The sequence below is a fragment of the Scylla paramamosain genome, chromosome 23, assembly GCF_035594125.1.
Source record: "Scylla paramamosain isolate STU-SP2022 chromosome 23, ASM3559412v1, whole genome shotgun sequence".
NCBI classification, from domain to species: domain Eukaryota; kingdom Metazoa; phylum Arthropoda; class Malacostraca; order Decapoda; family Portunidae; genus Scylla; species Scylla paramamosain.
Window position 1 is genome coordinate 16894401 of NC_087173.1, and position 24175 is coordinate 16918575.

Consider the following 24175-nt stretch of genomic DNA (forward strand, 5'->3'; position numbering starts at 1 on the left):
TATTCAGATTCGATTATGCCAACCTTCCTTTGTTGACGTGGCAAGTGGGTGAGGCAGGCAGACAGGGAGGGAGGGAGGGAGGGACAGGTAGGAAGAGGATGGAGCGAAGGGCAGGCAGGGAGGGACGGGTGGAGATGGGATGGAGGGAGGGAGAGATGGGAAGGAGGTTGGAGGGAAAGGAGAGGCAGGCAGGGAGGGAGGAAGGGAGGAACAGGTGAAAATAGGTAAGGGCGGAGGGAATGGTGTTTGTGTGTGTGAAGGAGATGGAAGGAGAAAAGAGGGAGAGGGAAAATATGCACAAGAGGGAGGAACGAGGGGGACTGAATTACTAACTTAGACCAACTGTTGTGGCTGCAAGTTGTCATTTTAGGTATTTCCTCTCTCTCTCTCTCTCTCTCTCTCTCTAAACGTGATGGTAATGTAGACAAACTTTTTTCACAGTTTGCACCATATGTTAATTTATCCTCTCATAGTCTTGTGCATCTTGCCCATTTATTTATTTTTTATTTATTAATTTATTCTTCGTGCGATAAATTCTACTTATCTCCGTAACGCATTGTGATTTCTTAAACGTGCACGCATTCACGTTATTATTTATGTTACTGCGTCAGCTAAGTAATATATATATATATATATATATATATATATATATATATATATATATATATATATATATATATATATATATATATATATATATATATATATATATATATATATATATATATATATATATATATATATATATATATATATGAGAAATAAATAGCGACAACAACATCTACTACTACTACTACTACTATTCTCCACTGTACAATACCAAGAAATTATTCCGTCCATCAGCAAACAGGACCTTCACCTTACACAGGCCCGTATTCTGAAACATTTCTGCGCCGCACCTTCACTACTTTCAAAAGGCTCTTGTTGAAGATATGCGGGTTTTTAAGGGTGTTTTTTTTTTTTTTGTAGATTCTAGTGACAGATTAACAATATTTCAACTTTATTAATTGGAGAAACACTCTTGAAAATCCGGCTAGTCATCTCTGTGGCCTTTGAAAATTAGTCGTGGTGAGAGCGCGAAATGTTTATGAATGCGGGCCTCAGTTCACCATCCTTCCTTCGACTTGAATCACGAACATTTTAAAATTTACTTTTACTCATTTACTATTTTTTTTTTTTTTTTTACCTGTCAAACTCTCACCACAATAGAACACATCTGGGACTTACATGCTGTTGGAATCCTTCCATTTACTTACCTTTGAAATGGGGAGTTTTCAGAACTAGTGGTTGTCACCAGGTGGCAGCACAGACACAAACTCTTCTCACATACAAGCAATATCAGATATACCTATAGTGTTATTCTGTTTAAATGAAGATGCAATAGGCTTATATAATATATTTTTCTACGTAATCCCTTCAAAGTAGTAACACAAGTAAAATCAAACTTTTTTCATGAACAAATGTATACAAGTTGATTTTCTAGTGAATCGGCATTTAGATTTATTTGGTCATCTTAAGATTTCCAAATGAATACACTCTTGATTGGAAACGTCTTAATCTAGACGACAGTAAACATAAAGGCAACATGTCTGTGACAGTCAAAAGTCCAGATTACATAGATCTCCTTCCTAGTTTATGGAAACGGCAATTAAAAAAAAAAATGGCAACTCGAGTGTCCTGGCGATAGTAATGCTCCACTTGTCCCTCTTTATAGCAACTTCCCACAGTTTCCTCATTCCAGCTTCTTGTGGGAATTGGTGGGCCCCACATTGAGTGGCACATTGAGGGACACAACACAATGGCATCGTTACAGAACTGATGAAAAAGTTTCCTGTACTACTCTCCCGTCGCTCGCTTCGTGAGAGGGATGCTAAAATTCACACACACACACACACACACACACACACACACACACAAAAAAAAAAAAAACAACGAGCCATATATCACGATGTTACTGAGTAGTTGTGTCATACTATATAGTACAGTGTGATTTTTTACATTTTTTTCATTGTCTAAATCAATAGTTTTTATACTTGTAATATCCTTTATTTAAGATAATGGTAGCAGTTTACTCGATAATTACACAAAAAAATAATTAATTTGACCACATTCTCTCAATATTATTCATACCGGATATTGAGAAGTCGATACATCATTTAAATACAGTAAAATCCTTCTTATCCGGCATCAACGGGACCGCCGACATGCCGGATACTTGAATAGAAGTGAAATTATGTCCACAATCACCACCCTACACTCACGCATCTTACCATAACAAAGATCAGCTGATCTTAATCACCAGCTGATCTGATCAGCTGCTTAAGTGTAAGCACAACACGCTTCCTCTTTTCTACAACTTTAGGCATGATGAAGGCGTCAGACGATAAACAGTGCACACGCGGGACTGAGTGACTGAGTAAACACAGTGCAGTGGGCCGCGGGTGGCGCGAAGCAGTGCGCTCTGGTGGCGAGGGGACAAAGTATGCGTCGCGCGGGAATATTAATCGATTTTATGAGTAAACATTGATTTTTTATTGATTTTAAGGCTCGGGGAAAAATGTGCCGGATACTTGAAGCTGCCGGATACTCGAATGCCGGATGAGAGGGATTTTACTGTTCAATGTTCTATGCATCTTTACGCACCTGGGATTTACTACAACAATATTTTAGCTCTTTCCTACAGTTAGATGAGCAGCAACGACATCTAGCGGTTTAGTTCCGAAAACTCTCCATTATGGAAACACTCTTCCCCCCCATCCCCCACCTAGTAACTACATCACAGCCTGTTAGCCTGTTGAAATACGGTGTTGAAATACAGAACGTAAAAAGATACATCGTTAAAATACATAATACAGAGATTATATAGTGTTGGAATACAGACTACAGAGATACGGTGTTGAAATACGTAATGCATAAATGTCGCGTTGAAATACAGAACACCAAAATACGACGTTGAAACCCAGAATAATAAAAAGAAATACAGCGTTGAAATACATAATACATACACGGTGGTGAAATACAGAATACAAAGACCCGGTATTGAAATACAGAAGGCCAAGAAACAACATTCTTGTTACAGAATACAAAGTAATAACGTTAAAATAAAGAAAAAAAATCTAGGGATAAAGGTTTTAGAAATACAAAAATGCAAAAGATAGCGACGGTGGAATGCAGGAAGATAAATGTTAACTATAGAATCAAGGAGACATACCATTGAAATACATAGGTAATACAAGCACACACCATTGATACACATGATACAACAGCCCAAACAAGGATTTTGTTATTCCTTGTACTGTACCCAACCCCAAACCAACACCTTCTCTGCCCCCTTCCAATCTCCAAGTAACCCCATCCCCATAACCCCCCACCATCCAACCTCCCTACTCAGCCCGCGGCAATCCTGAGCCAACTTTAGTTTACACTCAGTTGATGAGTTGATTTAATCTTATAATATTTTATGTTAATTTCACTGTGAATTGTCAGTTACACCATCTCAATATAACGAACAAGTGTATTTAATCGATACACGTGGCCCGCCAACCTCCCTTTTATAGCCTACACGTCGTACCCATTTCAGTAACGTTCACAGTTGGCGGGCCACGTGTAGCCTACTGGAGAGAGCAGCACTCTGATGACAATATGATTGTTCCCTCCACACCTGCTCCACCTTTCGCCTGCCGGTTTTCAGTCTCGTCATTTTGGTCTCTCTCTCTCTCTCTCTCTCTCTCTCTCTCGTGATGGTCTTTTTTTTCCCGGGTTGTTTACATTTACTCATTTCTTTTATTGTTCCTCGTGCTGCTGCTGCCACAACAACAACAACAACAACAACTACTACTACTACTACTACTACTACTACTACTACTACTACTATTACTACTACTACTACTACTGTCACCTTAATATACACGCATACATGTATGCATACATACTACTGTCACTACTACTATTATACTACTATACTACTACTATCCTAATGCGTAATAATTACACACACGCACACATGTCTCGTCTCGCCTCGCCTCTGGGCTGTCTGAAGACGTTGGGGTCAGGGGGAGAGGAGACGGGGAGAGGACTATCCCAGGGAAGCGCCACGTCAACTTTACCCCCCACCTCTCTCCCTCACCCTCCCTTTAGTATTAACTTTTTACTGCATGCGTGGGAAGAGAGTGTGAGTGGGAGATGGGGGGTGGTTGGGTTAGTGGTGGTGGAGCAGGAGGAGCGTTACACCGTGGTGTGGAGATGTATGTGGTGACGTGGCGTGTGCAAGAGGAAGAGGGAGTGTAGGAAGGGTGCATGTGGCAAAGTAAAGGAGGGAAGGAAGGAGTGTAGGAAAGGTGTATTGAAGGAATTAATGTAGGGTAGTGAAGGAAGAAGGGAGAGGGAGTGTAGATAGGAAGGAGGAAAGGTAAAAACGGGTGTAGGAGAGAGGGAGTTAGAATACGTATGGAAGAGGAAGGAGGGAAGATAAAAAAAATAATAAATAATGCGAGAGAGGGATTACGAGTATTAGACAAGTGTGCTTATAACCGCCATATTCTGAAACATTTCCGCTCCACACCTCCACTACATTCAAAAGGCTTTACTTGAAGTTACACGAATTTTCAATGATGTTTTTACGGTTGTAGTGACATATTACAAGATTTCTACATTATTAATAGGAAAAACACTTGGGAACCTGGTAAAAAAAATGTAGTTGAGAGAGCAGAGCGTTTTTAAATATTGCCCGTATTTAATTTAATAAGTTACACGAGTTTTTAGGGAGTTTACGGTTGTAGTGACAGATTACAAGATTTCTACATTATTAATAGGAGAAACACATGAGAACCCGGCTAATCTCTTGCCTTTTGAAAATGGTCGGGACTGAGAGGAGGAAGAGTGCACTTTAGTCTCGTATTCTGAAACACTACTCTCTCACCATGACCATTTTCAAAGGCAAAAGATGATTAGCTGGGTTATCATGTGATTCTCTTATAAATAATTTAGAAATCTTGTAATCTGTCACTACAACCGTGATATGGGAGAGTAACGTAGAGGAACAGGAACGGAGTGTTACTAGAGGAAGGGAGGGGGTGTCGGAGGTGAGTGCTGATGTACAGAGCGTAAGAAAGCGGAAATAAAAGGACACAAGATATCAACCGTACGATAAGAAAGATTACGTACATTGGAATTTCAAAACAGTGACGCACTTTGACGGTCCATCTAACCAACTGGTATACGCTTCTCCACGCTAAATGTATAGAATGAGATACTAATAACTACAGTATGAAATGGTAATTGTAAAGTTGTGGTCTACAGGTATTTATGTTAGTTGGGGAATGCCAAAGAAACTAATAACTATAGTACTAAATGAGTTATAAAGGTGTGATTTATAGGTATTAGGTTAGCTTTTTTTTTGTATAGTAATGTAAATTTAACTACAGCATATAAGACGAAGATGGGAAGGCTAGTGTTGTATGTATAGGTGGGAATGTAAACTTAACTATAACGTAAGAAAACTAAGAGATGGGAAGACTAATATTGTTTGTCAGGAATAGTGTTTAGTATGATCATTTGCAGACGGAGACAGGCCCGTATTCCGAAACTACTCTCACCACGACTGTTTTTAAAGGTCACAGAGATGATTAGCTAGGTTCTCAAGACTGTTTCTCCTGTAAAGAATGTAGTAATCTTGTTAATCTGTCAATAGAACCTAAAAAAAATGTAACTTGGCTATTAAAAAGGCCAGTATTCTGAAACGCTGTGTTCTCTCACCAATACTATTTTCAAAGGCCACAGAGATGATTAGCTAGGTTCTCAAGACTATTTTTCCTGTTAAGAATGTAGAAATCTTGTCATTCTGTCACTAGAATCGTAAAAATACTCTTTAAAACCCGTGTCACTTCAACTAACGCCTTTGGAATGTAGTGGAGGTGCGGGGCAGAAGTGTTCAGAATATGGACAATACGAGAGGCAGGAGCGGGAGAAAGGAGCGGTAGACGGGGAGAGGCAGGGGCGTCCTTGCCACGTACCCTCAAGGTCAGTGAAGACGACAGGATTCGGTAGGCAATGTGCTGAGGTGGAAGACCCCGCCCCGCCCCCTCCCCGCCTCGCCCCGCCCCGCCCCGTTAGGTCCCGTCCTCCTCCACCTCCCCGTTCCACCCCACCTCTCATCCTTCCCTTTCTCCAGTCTCATTCCCCAGCCATTATCCTGCCCTGTCTCAACCCATCTCTTTTTACTAACCTTCATGTTATCTCTCATCCTATTCTTTCTCATCTCTCATTTTCCAGCCTTCATTCCATCTCTCATCTTTCCCTTTGTTAGTTTCTATTTCTCCGTGCTCACCCTGCTTCTCATTATATTCTTTTTCTCTTCATTTTGTTTGCTAGTCCTTATACCATCTCTCATTCTTGCCTTTCTGAGCCCCGTCCGATTCTCTTATCCTGTTCTTTCTTATCCCTTTCTATTTACTAGCTCGCATTCTATTTGTTATCCTTCTCTCTCTTCGTTGCAATTCCCGGCCCTCATTATGTCTCATATTTCCCTTTTTCACTTTGTTCTGCTTCTTCGCCCCATATCCCAACTCACACCCTTACTTTTCTCATCTCATCACCCATCACCCTTCTCACCGCGTCCCATTTCTCCATTCCATCCCGTCCCTTCCTGTTCATTCCCCATTCCGTTTCGCTTCTCCTGTTCTACTTCTCTCCACCTTCAGTTGCTCTCTCTCTCTCTCTCTCTCTCTCTCTCTCTCTCTCTCTCTCTCTCTCTCTCTCTCTCTCTCTCTCTCTCTCTCTCTCTCTCTCTCTCTCTCTGTGCGTGTGTGTTTTCGTTGAATTTATTGGAATTTTAAGTATTTTAATTATTCTTGTAATGTTTTTTTTAACGAGAATTTTGCTGTTACCCACGAAAAATTATCACTAACTCATGAAAGTATTTAAGAGAGGTATCAGAAAGTCAAAATACTAGTGTTTCAAATGTTTGGCTGTTATGTGTTCTTCCATGTGTTGTATCTTCCGTTAGGTAATGTTTGAGCTAGCCTTTTGTCTCCGCTTCCCACCACCACCTCTCTTAACTGACGCTCCCTCCGTACGCTGTTCTCTAATTTTCAAAGTCTAAACATGATTATTTTGGGTCTTACATAAGGTGTTTTACTCATTAACGTGCGGAATCAGTGTTAAACTATCATTAAACACACGTATACCCTCTTGAAAACCTTAAGAAGTTCCACTAGAGGCTGTGAAGAGTTGTGGAGAAGCCTTAGTGCATGAAGAACACGGTCCCAGCTGAAGGTAGTAAATCAAGAGTGTAGAGTAATGACCAGCCTCCGAGTGTACTGTTATAATGGTGGTGGTGGCGGTGGTGCTGCTGCTGGGTTTATAAATGATCATTAAAATGTTCAAACAGGAGTATTGATTTTAAAATAGTAAAATGTTTAGTATTGGGTTTTTGAATGCTGTATACAGATCAGAGAGAGAGAGAGAGAGAGAGAGAGAGAGAGAGAGAGAGAGAGAGAGAGAGAGAGAGAGAGAGAGAGAGATTGTGGTTACGTGAGGCCAGGTGAGGCTTGTCTAATTACAGGGTGAAGGACACGGTGATGAAGCAGGTAGTAAGCTCAGGTGCAGGCCAACGAACACCTGCTGTGGGTCATTATTCGGAAACGCTTTGCTCTCTCACCAATACTATTTTTCAAGGCCACAGACATGATTATATAGCCGGGTTCTCATGAGTTTCTCCTGTTAATATTGTAGAAATCTTATTACTGTCACCACAACCGTAAAAACTCCCTTAAAGACGGTGTAACTTCAACTAGAGCCTCTGGAAAGTAGTCGTGGTACGGCATGGTAGTTTCCAGTCACTTATCTGACTCTCCGCTCATCTTGCTGGCACCGCGATCTCTAGCTTTAACGCGGGCTTGTCTTTCCTATACTCTCAGCAGGTTCTAGTAGTAGTTCCCCTCAATGAAAGGCAGTCTCGGTGTCATATTAGTAGAAGTGCAGAGGTTACTAATCATCATTACTACTACTACTACTACTACTACTACAACTACCTACTACTACAACTACCTACTACTACTACTACTACTACTACTACTATTACTACTACTACTACAACAACTACCTACTACTACTACTACAACTACTACTACTACTACTACTACTACTACTACTACTACTACTAATAATAATAATGCTGCTACTACTACTGCTGTGTCAGACCAGTTAAAAGAACTGTAGATGTTAGTAATCAACTACTACTACTACTACTACTACTACTACTACTACTACGAGTAAGGTTAAGAAAGGAGGTGTAAGAAAGAAGGAGGGGAGAGCTATTGCAAGAGGGAAAGACCAGGAAAAATGTGGACTAAAAGAAGAAACAGAAGGACAGAACGAAAATGTCATCAAAGTGTACACAAGATATGTTAGACTTTTTAACAACCTTTAGTGGTGGTAGAATGAGGCTTTCTGGAGTGTTAATATGATTCTAGTGCATTATTAAAGGGAAAAGTCTGTGAAAACCTGGCTGGCTGGCTGATGTCTGTGGCCTGTAAAAATAGAACAATGCGTTGAAGATTACGACTTCTGATTCTACACAAGTCTTATCTTATCGTATACTTTCAAGAGCTTCTAGTGGTAGCGAAATGGGGTTACCTAGAGTGCCATTATGATTCCTATACGTTATTGAAGGGGAAAAACAAAATCCGTCTAATCATGTATGTGGCCTTTGAAAATGGTGAATAGTGTGTTTAAAATTACGATACCAGATTCTCTACAAGTTTTCCGTGCCTTATTTTTTATTTTATGCATTTAGCAGCATCTAGTGGTAGTTACTGAGGCTGAGGCAAGGGACAGAAGGAACTGGAGGAGACTCGTACGTGACGCCAAACCCTCACTCAATTGAAACGGCGAAAAGAGAAGTGAAAGTTACTGAGGCTATCTGGAGAGTTATTAGGATTACAGTGCGTTACTAAAGGGGGAATAACATAATGAAAACATGGCAAATCATATATGTGGCCTTCGAAAATGTAGAACAATGCGTTTAAAATTATGACTCCAGATTCTCTCTAACTTTTCCTTGCCACAGCCTTTAGTGATATTTTAATAAAGTAATCCGGAGTGTTCCCACGATTCTAGCTGTAGTTTAACAAGTATTCTGCATTATTTAGGGAGGGGGGGGGGACTATGGAAATCTGGTAATTGTCTCTGTGGTGTTTGAAAACAGTCGTGCAGTGAGAGGCTGGGAACAGTGACCGTCTGTTTCTGCACATAATCTCGCCCTCTCTCGTGGAAGTTATTAGGATTTTCAAGAGTGCTTTGAGAATCGTAGTGATAGATTAATAATTAACCTCTGACGTTAGTAAGAAAAAAAAAGTAGAAAGTCGGATATGTGAAGAAGAAAAAAAAAAAAAAGAATAAAACAACTTCGCCAAGTTATTTGGGTGCTTTCGTGATTCTGGTGATAGTTTAGCAGTGATTTTTCACCATCAGTAAGGAAAAAAAGAATAAATACCTCGAGAATTAAACATAAATTACATGGCGCTTTAAAATGGTCCTGACGAGAATTTAAAAGAATACAACCACAGATTGCCGCCCACTTTACTTTGCTGGTGTAGTGGAGGTCATTCGGGTTTTCAAGGCTGCTTTTATGATTCTGGTGATGGTTCAATATTATGTTACGTCGTCTAAGAAAAAAAAAAAAGAATACCTAGAAAATAAAACAAGTAGGTGATCTACATGATTATTAGGGTTTTCAAGGGTGCTTTTACGATATTGGTGATGGCTCAATAATTTACCTGTGCGTCATTAAGGAAAAAAAAAAAACTTCCGTGAGGATAAAACCAATCAGCTACGTGGCCTTTTAAAATAATCCTGGTGAGAGAACAAAGCGTTTAAGAATACAACCACAGACTTTTTTTTTCTCACGTTTCAATGTCTTGTCCTGACTTCGCTTTCAACAGGCTGCAGTGGTAGTTAGTAAAGGTTTGAGGAGAGTTTTCATAATTCTAACATGAATTGTGCATCTTTAATGGGGGAATATAATTGAAAATCCGACGATTCATCTCGGACCTTTTAAAGTAATCCAGAAGCGTTTCACATCACGGAATTTTACGATCACATGGCAGTTTTTACGCATCACTCCATGCTATCTGTACACTTTGCGTCATGTAAGGAGAAATATCATCGAAAATACGACTAATCATTTAGGACCTTTGAAAATAATCTTAACGAGCATGAATCGTTTTTTAATCACGTGTCTTTTACTATCACATTAGCAGTTTTTATGCTACTTTGAGTTTGAGTACATTCCACGCTGTCCGTACTTTTTTTTTTTTATCATTACTTGGAAAATATCATTGAAAATCCGACCAAAATCCACGAAAATAAATGAGAATATGACGCATTTTATTTTTACACTCCACGCCATCTCTACATCTTGCATCATTATTGGGGAAAATATCAATGAAGATCCAACCCAAACCCTTGAAAATAGAGGAGTCAGAAGCATTTAAAATCAGGGATCTATTGCAATCACACTTGTTGTTATGCCACACTCCACACCACCTGTAAATTTCAATATACATTACTTATTTGCATACGTTTTCATAATCATGTCCGTTTACTGGCAAGGAGCGGCGTGGCTTTTTTTTTTTTTCTAGCTAATCTTAAAATTCATTCTTTTCTCGCAACTTCCACATATTTCTTCTTCTCGGTGGTTAGTTGCTCCTTTGAGTAGTCCTCTTCCAAAATCATGCTGTGTGTGAATACATTTTCACAATTGTGTTGATTCTGGTGAGGAGTGGCTTAGTTTTGAGCTACAAAATCCATCCCCTTCTTTTACAACTTCTTTGTGTATCTTCTTCCTGAGGTTTATGTGTTGCTTCTTTGAGTTGGCCTCTTCCAAAATCATATGGTATTTTTCCTGGACATCGGCTCTCACTGTTTCTGTGGCTGTGGGGAGTAGCGCCTCAAAGTATTGTAGTCTTCCTTTTCCTAGTTAGAAGCATGCATTCAAGTACACAGATGCAGGACATTTGTTCTGGCTCCATAGAAAAGAGTATTTGTGGGATCCTTGTCCATACAACGTCTCTGACACATCTTGGTCTTGTTATGAAGCGGTAATCATGAACATAAAGTGGTAAACGTGGTATCTAGCTATCTATAGCAGTGGTACCATACCTGTGGCTCATAACCCTTTTTCTGAGGGTCATGGAGACCCCAACTGTATGCATGAAGTGTAGTCAAAAGTATCCAACCTTTGGCCAAAAAAACAAGTCATATTAAAAACTCATAATTTTGATATAGTCTCCTCCAGAGTATTCACTTTTTGGAGTCTACACAATTCTGCCAGTGTTCCTGCCACTGCTGGAAACATTTCTGAAAATCACTTTTTGGGACGCTGTAGAGATGTGCCGTCAAATTTTGTTTAATGTCCTCTCTTGACTAAGATCTTCTCCCTTTTAGTGTATTTTTGAGCTTTAGGAATAGCTAAAAATCACACAGAGCCAAGTCTGGGGAATAGGAAGCCTGACGAACAGCTGGTGTGTTATGTTTGACGAGAAATGCTTAGATGATGTGGGCAGAATGAGTGGGTGCATTGTCATTGTGGAGTTGCCAGTTCTTTGCTGTCCACAGGTCAGGTCGTTTTTACCGCACAGCTTCACAAAGGCAGCAAAGAACCCCCAAGTAGTATTTTTTGTTAAATGTCTGACCTAAATGCATACTCATGGTGCACAATACCTCTCGTCAAAAAAATAGGTCATCATCAGTTTAACATTGCTGCGCACCTGTCTTGCTTTCTTTGGTCTTGGCGAAGATGAATGCTTCCATTGGGATGATTGCAGTTTTGTTTCAGGGTCATTGCCATACACCTATATCTCATCACCATTGATGATAGTGTTCATGAAGTTTTGATATTGGCTAGCACACTCCAACATGCTCTGGGAGATTTCCTTTCTGTTTTTTTTCTGCTGGTCAGACAGCATCCTTGGTACAAATTTGGCCAATGCCCTCCTCATGAACAAAATCTTCTGTTATAATTGGTTAACTGATCCATGGCTGATTCCAACTGGCAACAATCTCCTCAATGGCCACATGATTTTCATAGACTTTTCCACAAACCTTTGCAATCATTTTGTCATTTCTGCTAGTTGATGTTCTGCCAGAACATGGCTCACTGTCCACTGAGGTGCAGCTATCTTTGAACCGGTTCTACCACTCCTTTATTTGTGTTTTTCCCATAGCATAATCTCCAAAGGCCTTCTGAATCTTCTCAATAGTTTGGATTTGCGTATCACCAAGTTTTTTTGGCAAAATTTGATACAGCATCTTTGCTCAATGTGGTCGGTCATCTTGACTCTAAAAGAAAAATTGTACAGCACACAGTAGGTTTGGTATTACTGAAAGGGGTCACTTACTAGAAAAGTTTGGGAAACACTGCTTTATAGGCTAAACAGGCTTATTTGATTGATTTGTATTGTATTTATATCTATTTATTTATTTATATTTTATTCATTATTTTTTATTCTTTTACTTAATTTTCATTTATTTCATATATATATATATATATATATATATATATATATATAGAGAGAGAGAGAGAGAGAGAGAGAGAGAGAGAGAGAGAGAGAGAGAGAGAGAGAGAGAGAGAGAGAGAGAGAGAGAGAGAGAGAGAGAGAGAGAGAGAGAGAGAGTGTGTGTGTGTGTGTGGGTGTGTGTGGGTGTGTTGGGAGGAGGGAGGGTAGGGAATGGGGAAGGGAGGATCAGCAACAACACCTGTTCTAACTATGATGGCAGGTGTGTCTAAAATAAAAAATAAATAAATAAATAAATTATATATATATATATATATATATATATATATATATATATATATATATATATATATATATATATATATATATATATATATATATATATAAATTTTTTTATTTATTTATTTATTTATTTATTCATTTATTTATTATTATTTTTTTTTAGACACTTGCCATTACAGTTAGAACAGGTGTTGTTGCTGACCCTCCCTCCCACACACATGCACACACACACATTGAAAAAATCTTGACACAGGTGTGATGGTATATGTTAATTAAGATGCAGTGAGGGAACATCTGTTATACCAAGGGGGATGAAGAGGTGTGAAGGTGTGGGGGGTTTGGTGAATGGGGTGCACCTCACACACCTGTTACCTTATTTCTCTGTACCATTATAAGTAGTAGTAGTAGTAGTAGTAGTAGTAGTAGTAGTAGTAGTAGTAGTAGTTGTGGTGGTGGTAGAACTGCCAGTATTTACCACCACCACCACTACTACTACTACTACTACTACTACTACTACTACTACTACTACTACTACTACTACTACTACTAGTACACTGCTACTATGACTACTACTACTACTACTACTACTACTACTACTACTACTACTACTACTACTACTCCCTGTGGCAGCATTAATAAAGCCATGTCTTGCAATAGATGCAGGGTTCTGACAAAAAAAGTACTGGAACAAAGAGGCAGGTACAAAAGAAAGTAAAAGAAAAGTGTCAGGCAGGAGATTTCTATTAATAAATAACTTTGAGGACATTGTTGTGTTCTGGGAAGGCACTACAAGCAATTAATACATTGAAAATGGGTAAATAAAAAGAAATGTACTGGAAATATATGTTCAACACTCATTGGCTGATAGTGATGAACAAGAGCACAGGGGTTGTGATTAGAGGTAATTGCATATAGATGTATATTACTTTATGGGTCAATCTGTGTATCTTAATGGCTGCTTCACTTGTAACACATCTTTGTATTTAGCTCAGGGTGTGTCTTAATAGCTGTTTGATATGTAACACATGTTTGTACTTGGCTCAGGGTGAGTGTGACTTAATAGTTATTCAATATGTAACACATTTTGTACTCTCTCTCTCTCTCTCTCTCTCTCTCTCTCTCTCTCTCTCTCTCTCTCTCTCTCTCTCTCTCTCTCTCTCTCTCTCTCTCTCTCTCTCTCTCTCCCCCTCCCCAGGGTCGCGCAGCAGATCTGAAGCACATAGAGATGTGTGCGCGGAAGATAGCAGAAGTTGCTGAGGGGGACAAGATTGTGGTGGAGAAGTCAACAGTTCCAGTGAGAGCGGCAGAATCCATCACACACATCCTGTCTGCCAACACTAAGCCAGGGGTCTCATTCCAGGTGAGAGGGAGAGATGGGGAGTCATGAAATGATTACCCAAAGGCTCTTCACACACATTTTTTTTTTCCCTCTCTTCTCCTTTGACCATTTCCTTTTGAGTGAGGGCTTGGTGTCATTTATGAATCTCCTCCAGGTATTTCTATCCCTTGCATTTTCCTCTGTGACTCTCATCCTTTGCAGTTCTTCTTATCATCCCTTTTTGCCATTTTTCTGAAGTCAGGGATTGGCACCATGTATGAGTCCTTTCTAGTTGTTTGCACCCTTTGCATCTTCCTCCATAAGTCCCACCCTTTGCTGTTCTATGGTTCTAACATAATTCCATCCCTCCATCTCACTCTTTACCTTCTCATCAATCTTCTTTCTTCATGTGGTTTTCCCCAGGCTCTTTTAATCAATTCCTGGTCTTTTCTTTTTTCTACATGATCAAACTATCTAATTTTTTATCTGCTTTTATTAGACAGAACCTTCAACTGCACCACATACTTATTCTTTAGCAATACAATTACACATAAGCACATATACATATTTCCTTATGTTGTACAAGTTAGCGTCACATATCAGTCTGTCTGTCCTGAAAGGTTTTGTCTCTTTCACAGTTGTTGGGGGCGGAATTTGAACTCGTGTGTCACACTGCAGGTTTCAAGAAGTCACTCTAACCACTGGGCCATGAGGAACAACTTGCATTTTTTTTTTTCCATAAATAGGAACAAAATAATGCAATTTAACTGGTCAAATCCCCTAAATCCCATTTTCCCACTATTTTATTAATAAATTATTTATTTATTTAATTTTTTGTTTATTTATTTTTACCACTGCCATTCAGCCAGTAATAGTCTCCTATATCCACAGATCCTGTCTAACCCTGAGTTCCTGGCTGAGGGCACTGCCATTGAGAACCTGCTGAATCCTGACAGGGTGCTGATTGGTGGGGAGGAGTCTGAGGCAGGGGCAGCAGCCGTGGCAGAGCTCACCTGGATCTACAACCACTGGGTGCCCTCCGAGAAGATCATCACCCTGAGCACCTGGTCATCCGAACTGTCCAAACTGGTGAGTGGCGATGGTGGTGGTGGTGATGTGCCTAGACTAGTGAGCAGCAAACAAGTAAGTTGTGAGGGTGGTGGTGCTGGTGTGCTTAGAGCAGTGATTCACAAGCTGTTATCAAAGTGCACCACCTAATTTTCTGTTGTAGTCATGTGTTCTTGAATGTGCTGTTTAGTTGGCCTGCATTGCACTGACTACAGGGATTTGTGTGGTGTCAAAGTCCAAGATCTACCTGTTATAAGAAATCCATGGAAAAAAAAAAAAAAGGAAAGCTGGTGAACTATTTTGACAGCATAAGAAAAGAGTCAGTCTTCAGGTAAAAAGAACTCTGACACACACACAGCTTTACTTTTTTTCATCACTCAGGTCTGTACCAGGTTAGAGTTTTCTCAGTTGTACCTTTAGTGTACCTGCTGCTAAGCAACACAGTTTGGGAACCACTGTAAGACTTAGAGCACATGATAGAGGGATGAAGGTTAATTTGATAATGGGAAGTAAGAGGGATGAAGGTTAATGTGATAATGGGGAGTAAGAGGGATGAATGTTAATGTGATAATGGGGAGTAATACACTGCAAGCCTTTCCTGTTTGAATAGCAACTCATAGATACAGTTATTTTGTGTAGTGATGCTGCAAAGGATGGTATATTTCATGCTTACAAATCTATAAATGCTGTGTCTGTAGGCTATAAATACACTGCAAACCTTTCCTGCCTGAATAGCAACTCATATATATATATAATTCTGTTGTGTATTTATGTCACAAAGTCTGGTGTATTTCTTGTCTTTTAATCTAATATATTAATTTATGGACTAATTAACTGCTTTATATGAAGACAACAGATAAGTGAAGATGTGGCAGGTGGAAGTAGTTGGCTGATTCTTTTTTTTTTTTTTTTTTTGTCTGAAACATTTTTATGACCTTACTGCTGAGAGCAACAGTGCATTCCTACAGACAGCACATCTTGTTCTTATTAACACCCAACTAAGGACCATGCTGTAATCTGAAACACTCCTGCATTGCATCCTCACTACTTGCAAAAGGCCCTAATTGAAGCTACACAGGTTTTTAAGGATGTTTTTATGGTTCTAGTGACAAATTAACAAGATTTCTACATTATTTAAAGGAGAGACACTCTTGAGAACCCAGCACATCATATCTGTGGTCTTTGAAAACAGCTGTGCTGAGAAAGCAGTGTTTCTGAATACAGATGTAACAAACTTGTAACATCAGGAATGACAGCCTTTTGTATTGTGCCCTGCTTCTGCCCTATTACTTTATAGATTCACTATTTTTTTTTAGGCCTCGAATGCTTTCCTTGCCCAACGCGTGTCCAGCATCAATGCCATCTCAGCACTGTGTGAGGCAACGGGTGCTGATGTGACACAGGTGGCATCAGCTGTGGGCCAGGACTCCAGAATTGGATCAAAGTTTTTGACAGCATCAGTAGGTGTGTATTTACTTACAGTCAGCAAACGGCAATCGTGCATTGCAGTGGCACAAGTTATTGGGAGAGCACATTTTACTTAAGGCCTCCTAGCAAGCATAAAAAATGGGCTGGGACAAATTGACTTGTTGGCATCTCAAATGCATCCCTCCTTACTCACGCCTATAGCAACAATGACCAGTATTGTGCAGGTTACCAGTGTCAGTGTTCATTGTGTCTTTGGTGACACATGATCAGTGCTTCTTGAGGTGAAGCGTATTGTGTTCTGTTCATGCAGTGGTGTTTGTAGTGATGAGTGTGAGGCAGACAAGTCACGGTAATATAATTCAGCCACAGATCTTCACATTTTATGCTTAAATGGTGTCAATATAGCAAAACATAGGAATTTAAAATGTAAAACTTGCAGAACCTCATATGAAAATTCATCAAGGGAGGCAGTGAGTAACTGTCTTTTCACAAATACAGTAGTGGCATCCCTTTATCATTACCCCCACAGCTTCAAGCTTCAGTTAGTCTGTTCTGACTCTTACGGCAAGGCAGCTAAAGGGAAGCAGTGGGGATGCCACCACTGTGCCTGTGTAAGGACTCACTCAACTAATTTTCGTATGAGGTTCTGGAAGTTTTGCGTATTCTAATTCACACGTTTGTTACATCAACACCATTCAAGCCTGACTTGTGAAGATCTATAATTGAATGATATCACCGTGACTTATTTGGCTTGCATTCATCATTACAAGCACCACAAAATGAACAGAACAAAGTGTTTCAACCCCCCAAAAAAAGCTGATTGTGCATCACCAAACACAATGAATACTGACACTAGTAATTAGTGCTGGTCATTGTTGCTATGGATGTGAGTGAGGAGAGATGCATTTGTTGTGTCAATAAGGCCCCACTCCATTTTTTATGCTTGTTGAGAGGCCTTAAATAAGATGTAGCCTTTGCAGCCCTGATGCAAGATTAGCATTTGCTGGCTGTAGTTGCATGTTTTGTGCTTAGGTGTAGTATACAGGGCCTCAGCTACATTTTGTGGCCCTGTATCTGTGTCCATATTTGTCTTGTTTTGGTTTACTTGTACTCTCCTTGCCTCTATTGCCTCTTCTAGTTTACTTAAGGCATCTATACTTCTATGGACACTTTTTTTTTTTAACATCTTTTCTCTAACTTTTCTGGTGTCCTTTCAAGTTTCCAGCCTGTATTTTTCTTGCAGTAGATGATGATTTACTGTGTGTGTGTGTGTGTGTGTGTGTGTGTGTGTGTTTACTTAGTTGTGTTTACCGAGTTGTGAAATACAGGACAAGAGCCACACTAGGCTCGTGATGTCCCGTCTCCATATTGACTTTTATCTAGATTTTCTTTAAATTTATGAATTGTCTTTGCACACACAGTCTCATCCTTAAGTTCATTCCACACTGTTATATTTCTGTGGGAGAAGCTATGTTTCTTGATGTCTCTTCTGCAAACACTCCTTTTCAATTTCCTTCCATGTCCTCTTGTGTCTCTTGTATCTGGTATCATGAGGTCTTCTCTATCCAACTTTTTCATTCCTTCCAATATTCTATATATTGCTATCAAATCACCTCTTCCTCTCCTTTTTTCTAGTGTAGTCAGGCCCAATCTCTTCAGCCTTTCCTCATAACTATACTCTCTTAAGCTTGTAGGAATTTTAGTCACAGCTCTCTGGATTCTTTCTAACTTTCTTGTATCCTTTTCAAACTTGGCAACCACACTAATGCTGTGTACTCCAATCTCAGATGTATCATCGTTGTTATCAATTTCTTTATCATATCTTCATCAATATAGGAGAATACTATCTTGATGTTTCTCAGCAGATGATATGTTTCTCCTATAATTTTGTTTATGTGCTTCCCAAATGACAAATTATCAGTAATAATTACTACTAGGTCTTTTTCTTCTGATCTTATAGAGATTTCCTCATTCCCTAAGTAATAGTTGCCAACTGGTCTCGCACTTTTTCCAATCCTCATCATTTAGCATTAAACTCCATGTTCTACCTCAATGACTATTCATTAATCTTAATTAAGTCCTGATTTAAAGCATTGCAGTCCTCTTCATTTGTTACTTTCTTCATAATCTTAGCGTCATCAGCGAAAGGTTCATGTAATTTTCTACACCTTCTGTCATATCATTTACATAAACTGTGAACATAATAGGTGCAAGTACCAAACCTTACAGGACTCCACTTATTACCGTTCTTCAGTTTGGCCTGCTGCCTTTAATTACTGTCCTCATTTCTCTGTTTGTCAAAAAGTCAGTCATCCACTTTAACAGTGATCCACCGAGTCCTCCAATTTTTTACAGTTTCCATATTAGTCTTCTGTGCAGAACTTTATCAAATGCTTTTCTCAGATCTAAGTATATGCAGTCGGCCCATCCATCTCTCTCTTACACTATATCTATTACTCTTGAGTAGAAACTTATCAAATTTGTAACACAACATCTTTCTTTTCTGAAACCAAACTGTTTCTTTGTTATCACTTTGTTGTCCTCTAGATATTTCACCCATCTGATCTAGGTGATCTTTTCACAATTCTTCGCCACCACACTTGTGAGTGATACAGGTCTTTAATTTAATGGATATTCTTTACTTCCGGTCTTGTGGATTGGGGTAATATCCACCCGTTTCCAATCTATGGGTACTCTACCTTTTACCAGGGTAGTGCTACTTATAATGTGCAATGCTGAGACTAATTGTGAGCTACACTCTTTTAAAATCCAACTAGAGACACCATCAGGACCCATTGCTTTCCTTACATTCAGGTCTTCCAACATATTCTTTACTTCTACTAATATTTTAATCTCCTTTAGGTCGGTCCCTTTTTCTAATGCTGTCCTCCCACCTCTGAAATAATTTTTCTTAGTAGACACAAAGTGAAAGTATCTGTTAAACACTTCAGTCACCTCTTTTGGATCTTTCACTGTCTCTTCTCCAGTTTTTACCATGCTTATTTCATCTTTACTGTTTAATTTTCCATTGATGAATTTATAAAATAATTTTGGTTGGTCTTTACATTTCTCCACAACATTGTTTTCATATTTTTTTTGTTCATCTCTGCAAGTTTTGACATATTCGTTCCTCTTCCTTATATAATTGTTCCACAGGTCCAGTCTCTTGTTTTTCTTCAACTTGTTCCACTCTTTTTCTCTCTCCAATCTAGTTGTTGCACATCTCCTATTGTACCAATCCTTTTTGAAAAGGTTTTCTGTTGATCTGTTGGGTACCCATTTCTCTACTCCCTTATAAATGTCCAGGAAAGCTGTCCACTTTTCTTCTATGTCCTCCTTTTGAATAACTATGTTCCAATTCACTTCGATGAAATACTTCCTAAGTTATCCAAAGTTAGTCTTGCTGTAGTTTAGCCATTCTCTTCTGTGGTCCTCTTTTCTTATATTGAGGTTATTATCCATAACTGTGAACAGAATCAGCACATGATCACTTTTTCCTATTGGGTTTATGTATTTAAGGTCTACTATTTCTTGTTGGTGAAAATTAGATCAAGCCTTGAAGGTGCTTCATTTCCCTTAAATCGTGTCATCTGTAAGCCATTGTGTCAGAAAATTTTCAACAGCCAGGTCTAGTAGCTTGTTCCTCAATGATGACTCACTGCCTTCTGTGGTCCAATTGTCCCAAGATACCTCTTTACAGTTAAAGTCCCCCATCATGAGTATATTGTCATTTTCCTCAAGCAACTCTGCCAAACATGTCCTCGTGTCCTCAAGCATTTTCTTATATTCATCCTCTCTCCAAGAGTTGGAATGGGGGGAACATAAGTCACCACAACGTTCACCACAACATTATGGTATCTTCCAATATTCTGTCGTAAGCTTATTTTCAATACTTCTGCCTCCTCCACCCCATATGTGACAGATTCCACTAATAAATCCTTCCTTACTAGAAGCATCACACCTCCTCCCCGTTTATTCTTTCTATTTCTCTTCCAGAGGTTGTATTTTCCTTCACCAATATTTAATATATCCCCTTCACTGGCCGGTTTAGTTTCAACAATTCCCATGATGTCCGGTTTCTCCTCTTTTAAATAGTCTTCTAGTTCCTAAAATCAATCTTTTCTTCCTCTTGTTCTGTCTTTCAGTTTTCTTGTTTAACGTTTAACTCTTCTACTTTGCCTTTGTATTCCATAGATTTCTTTTCATATAATGTTAGTTTTTTATGTAGATCACCATATGCACCTTTCCACACCCCCTTCTTGGTGATCAAAGTTTCAACCATCTTCTCCATCTTGTCAAATCTACCCTTCATTTTAGTTTCCAGTGTGATAATTCTTCTCATCATTGCTTCCCCAACCCTTTGGTCCTCTTCCCCAAATCCCAAGAAGTCTCTCTGTCTCATCTTCAGGACGGTCTCCATTGGTGTAACAACATAGTGGGGACCGAAGTAGCCCCCTCTTCACCACTCATTATAACAACTTAACTGCTTTCTACAAAACACTTTTGGAGACAGGACAGCAACGAGTAAAACCAGCGTAAACTGTATTTCCACTAGGGCAGCTCTCAGCGATGTAGATGGCTGGATTTTTAGGAGCGTCTGTTTGCGTTGACTTCTCCGTCCGCCGTGTGTGTGTGTGTGTGTGTGTGTGTGTGTGTGTGTGTGTGTGTGTGTGTGTTTAATTATACCTACATATCTGTAATTTCAGAGGATTAGGTCAGTGAAATGTATTATATCACATTGTGTGTGTGTGTGTTTAAATGAATAGATTATCACTGTCATTATTTCTTTCCAGGATTTGGTGGGAGCTGTTTCCAAAAGGACCTGCTTAACTTGGTATACATTGCTGAATGTGTCAACCTGCCGGAGGTGGCTATGTATTGGCAGCAGGTCACTGACATGAATGTGTACCAACGCACCAGGTCAGCTCTCTCTCTTATCCTGGCATCTCATGGCACTCTTGTACACTGTCCTGGCACCTCATGGCACTCTTGTACTGTGTATTGGCACTTCTTGGCACTTCTTGGCACTCTTGTACAGTCTTAGCACCTCATGGCACTCTTGTACTGTGTATTGGCATCTCATGGCACTCTTATACATTGTCTTAGCACCTCATGGTACTCTTGTGCTGGTTATTGGCACTACATGGCACTCTTTTACACTGAGTATTGGCACCTCATGGCACTCTTGTACAATCTTAGCATCTCATGGCACTCTTGTACACTGGGTCTTGGCACCTCATGGCACTCTTGCACACTGAGTCTTGGCACCTCATGGCACTCTCTTGTACACTGGCCATGGCAAGCCTTGACTTGTGTTTTGTTTTGTTACTGTAGTTTTTTCACTGTTTCATGTTCCTGCTGTTCTCTTCCTTGTATACTCCAGTAATTTTTTATGTTCTGTCCTATTTCTGTCTCTCTTTCAACCTCATGTGCATTTTACATTTTTTACCATCAGACAGGACAGGAAGTTTGTAGTTATATAGAGGGAAGAGAAGGAAAGCAATTGCAGTACACAGCTATAGAAATAATTTCTGGTGTTTTTGGTCAGTTGCTTAGGAGTACTGTCACTAATGCTGGCTCAGCTAACCACACCAGTGTCTACAAGTCAGACAAAAGCTTCTTCTTGCAGGTTTGCCAAGCGCATTGTTGAGTGCCTCTTCAACACAGTCACTGACAAAACATTGGCTGTTTTTGGCTTTGCTTTCAAGAAGAACACTGGAGACACTCGAGAGAGTCCAGCCATATATGTGTGTTCCCACCTGCTGGAGGAAGGAGCCAGACTCAATATCTATGATCCAAAGGTAGAGATTTTGTACTGTATTGTTCCTTAACTTGGTTTTACACATTGCAAGGGGAGATAAGGGCTTTTCCTTCCTTCATAGCCCATGTGATGTCACTCTGCCTAATGTTGATGATACAGTGTGTGATGGAAGAGACTGTCATTGGTATACTATGTGTTGTGATAGTTCAGTGTATGAGATCATATTTGTTGGTTCTTAACCTGTTGATTACTAATGACAGTATGATACATTGTTCTTTTGTCTGAATAGCCCTTGACCATTTTGCTCAGCAAAAACAAAATTGCATTCACTAAAACTTTTTTTGCTGCTTGATTCTTTTTGACATTACTGAAGTCTTTTGAAATTATAAATTTGCACAATATTTTATTAAGCTTTAAGAGTTGGAATATGAGTTAAAGGATTAGTAGATACAGCATTGAGTGTAAATCACCATAACATCCTTAAGTGATGGAAACCTTTCATAAATTCTTTCATTGCTTTCACTACCACAAGCACTTCATGCAGCTGATCTCCATCATCTGAATCCTTCACCTTTGTCCATGAATTAGGTGGTATGGTCAGTCTGGTGCTGGGAAGAACTGAAATCTAGAGAAATCACACTTTGAGAGTCTTGTCTCTGGTAGATGTCAGTCTATCAGGATCAGAAAGCCAGATATAGAGTGAATAGCTTGAGGAGACTGAATGGTGGTGTTGAGTATTGTATCTTAGTGCCTGATGTTGCTTACAGGTTGAGAGGAGCCAAATAGAGTATGATCTGACCAGTGCAGCGGTGACCAATGAGCCTGAACGCATCAAGAAGCTAGTGCAAATCTTTGATGACCCCTATGAGGTGGTCAAGGATGCTCATGCCATTGTGGTGCTCACTGAGTGGGATGAGTTTAAGGTAAGCTGTGCCCAGTGTCTCTTGGGACACTCCTAGAGGGAGGAAGGTTTCAGAGATGGATGATTCTTACTGTGGTGATATGGACAAGAATGATTCTGATTTTTCAAAAAGTTCTACATGAATTAGGTAGATGAAGAGGTTAACCAAAACTGCACATTTACAGACCTATGATTTCAAGAAGATGCATGAGGTGATGAAGAAGCCTGCCTTTGTGTTTGATGGCCGCAAGATCCTGGACCACGAAGCTCTCATCAAGCTTGGCTTCCACACTGAAACCATTGGCAAGAGGTTCACCCGCAACTGCCTCCTAAGATCCTCTGGTGGGGACCTGTAGTCTTTGTAGTGTTGTGTCTCTAGTACTGCACATGTATGTTGTTACCAGAATTGTAGACAGCACATGTGTTGGGAGAAGGGATATACACAGTAAACCCTCAATATAACAAAACCACAAACCCTTTTATATTGAAATTTGGGCATGTCGAATCCCATTTTTTACTGAATTTTGGATACAACTAATGCTCAGACCCTTTGGAGCATGCCCTCATTGTAATGAACCAGCACTTGGTAAATGCAGCAACTAACCAAACATGCAGCTTGAGTACTGTGTACATTACATGATGTGAATGTGTACATGTACATATTATTTATATTTGATCATGAATTATTATAAACTTATTTGTTGACTAAAGTTATTTGTGTACATACATGTATACGAATGTTATCATTTTCAAGTGATAGTTAGGAGGGACTGGTAGCCATGGTAGACAGTCCACTTAGGAGAGGGACAACTCTTGAGTACAATCCAGGGCTGGTGGGATTCCTCAACTGAAAACTGAAGTGGTCTGTTAGGAAAGGCATTCAAGACACACAGGGGATGCTT

At 39.6% G+C, this 24175-nt stretch overlaps 1 protein-coding gene across 1 annotated transcript in view; it reads left to right on the forward strand.

The window, feature by feature from the left end:
• The window catches only part of LOC135112296 (UDP-glucose 6-dehydrogenase-like), a 40070-nt gene that overhangs the window by 4666 nt on the left and 11229 nt on the right, over nucleotides 1-24175 (forward strand). Inside the window, exons 4-10 of the mRNA XM_064026615.1 lie at nucleotides 13993-14157; nucleotides 15007-15204; nucleotides 16500-16647; nucleotides 21405-21531; nucleotides 22241-22412; nucleotides 23140-23295; nucleotides 23459-23615. Of these exons, the coding sequence (XP_063882685.1) occupies nucleotides 13993-14157; nucleotides 15007-15204; nucleotides 16500-16647; nucleotides 21405-21531; nucleotides 22241-22412; nucleotides 23140-23295; nucleotides 23459-23615 (1123 nt within the window). The remainder of the gene's footprint in view (nucleotides 1-13992; nucleotides 14158-15006; nucleotides 15205-16499; nucleotides 16648-21404; nucleotides 21532-22240; nucleotides 22413-23139; nucleotides 23296-23458; nucleotides 23616-24175) is intronic.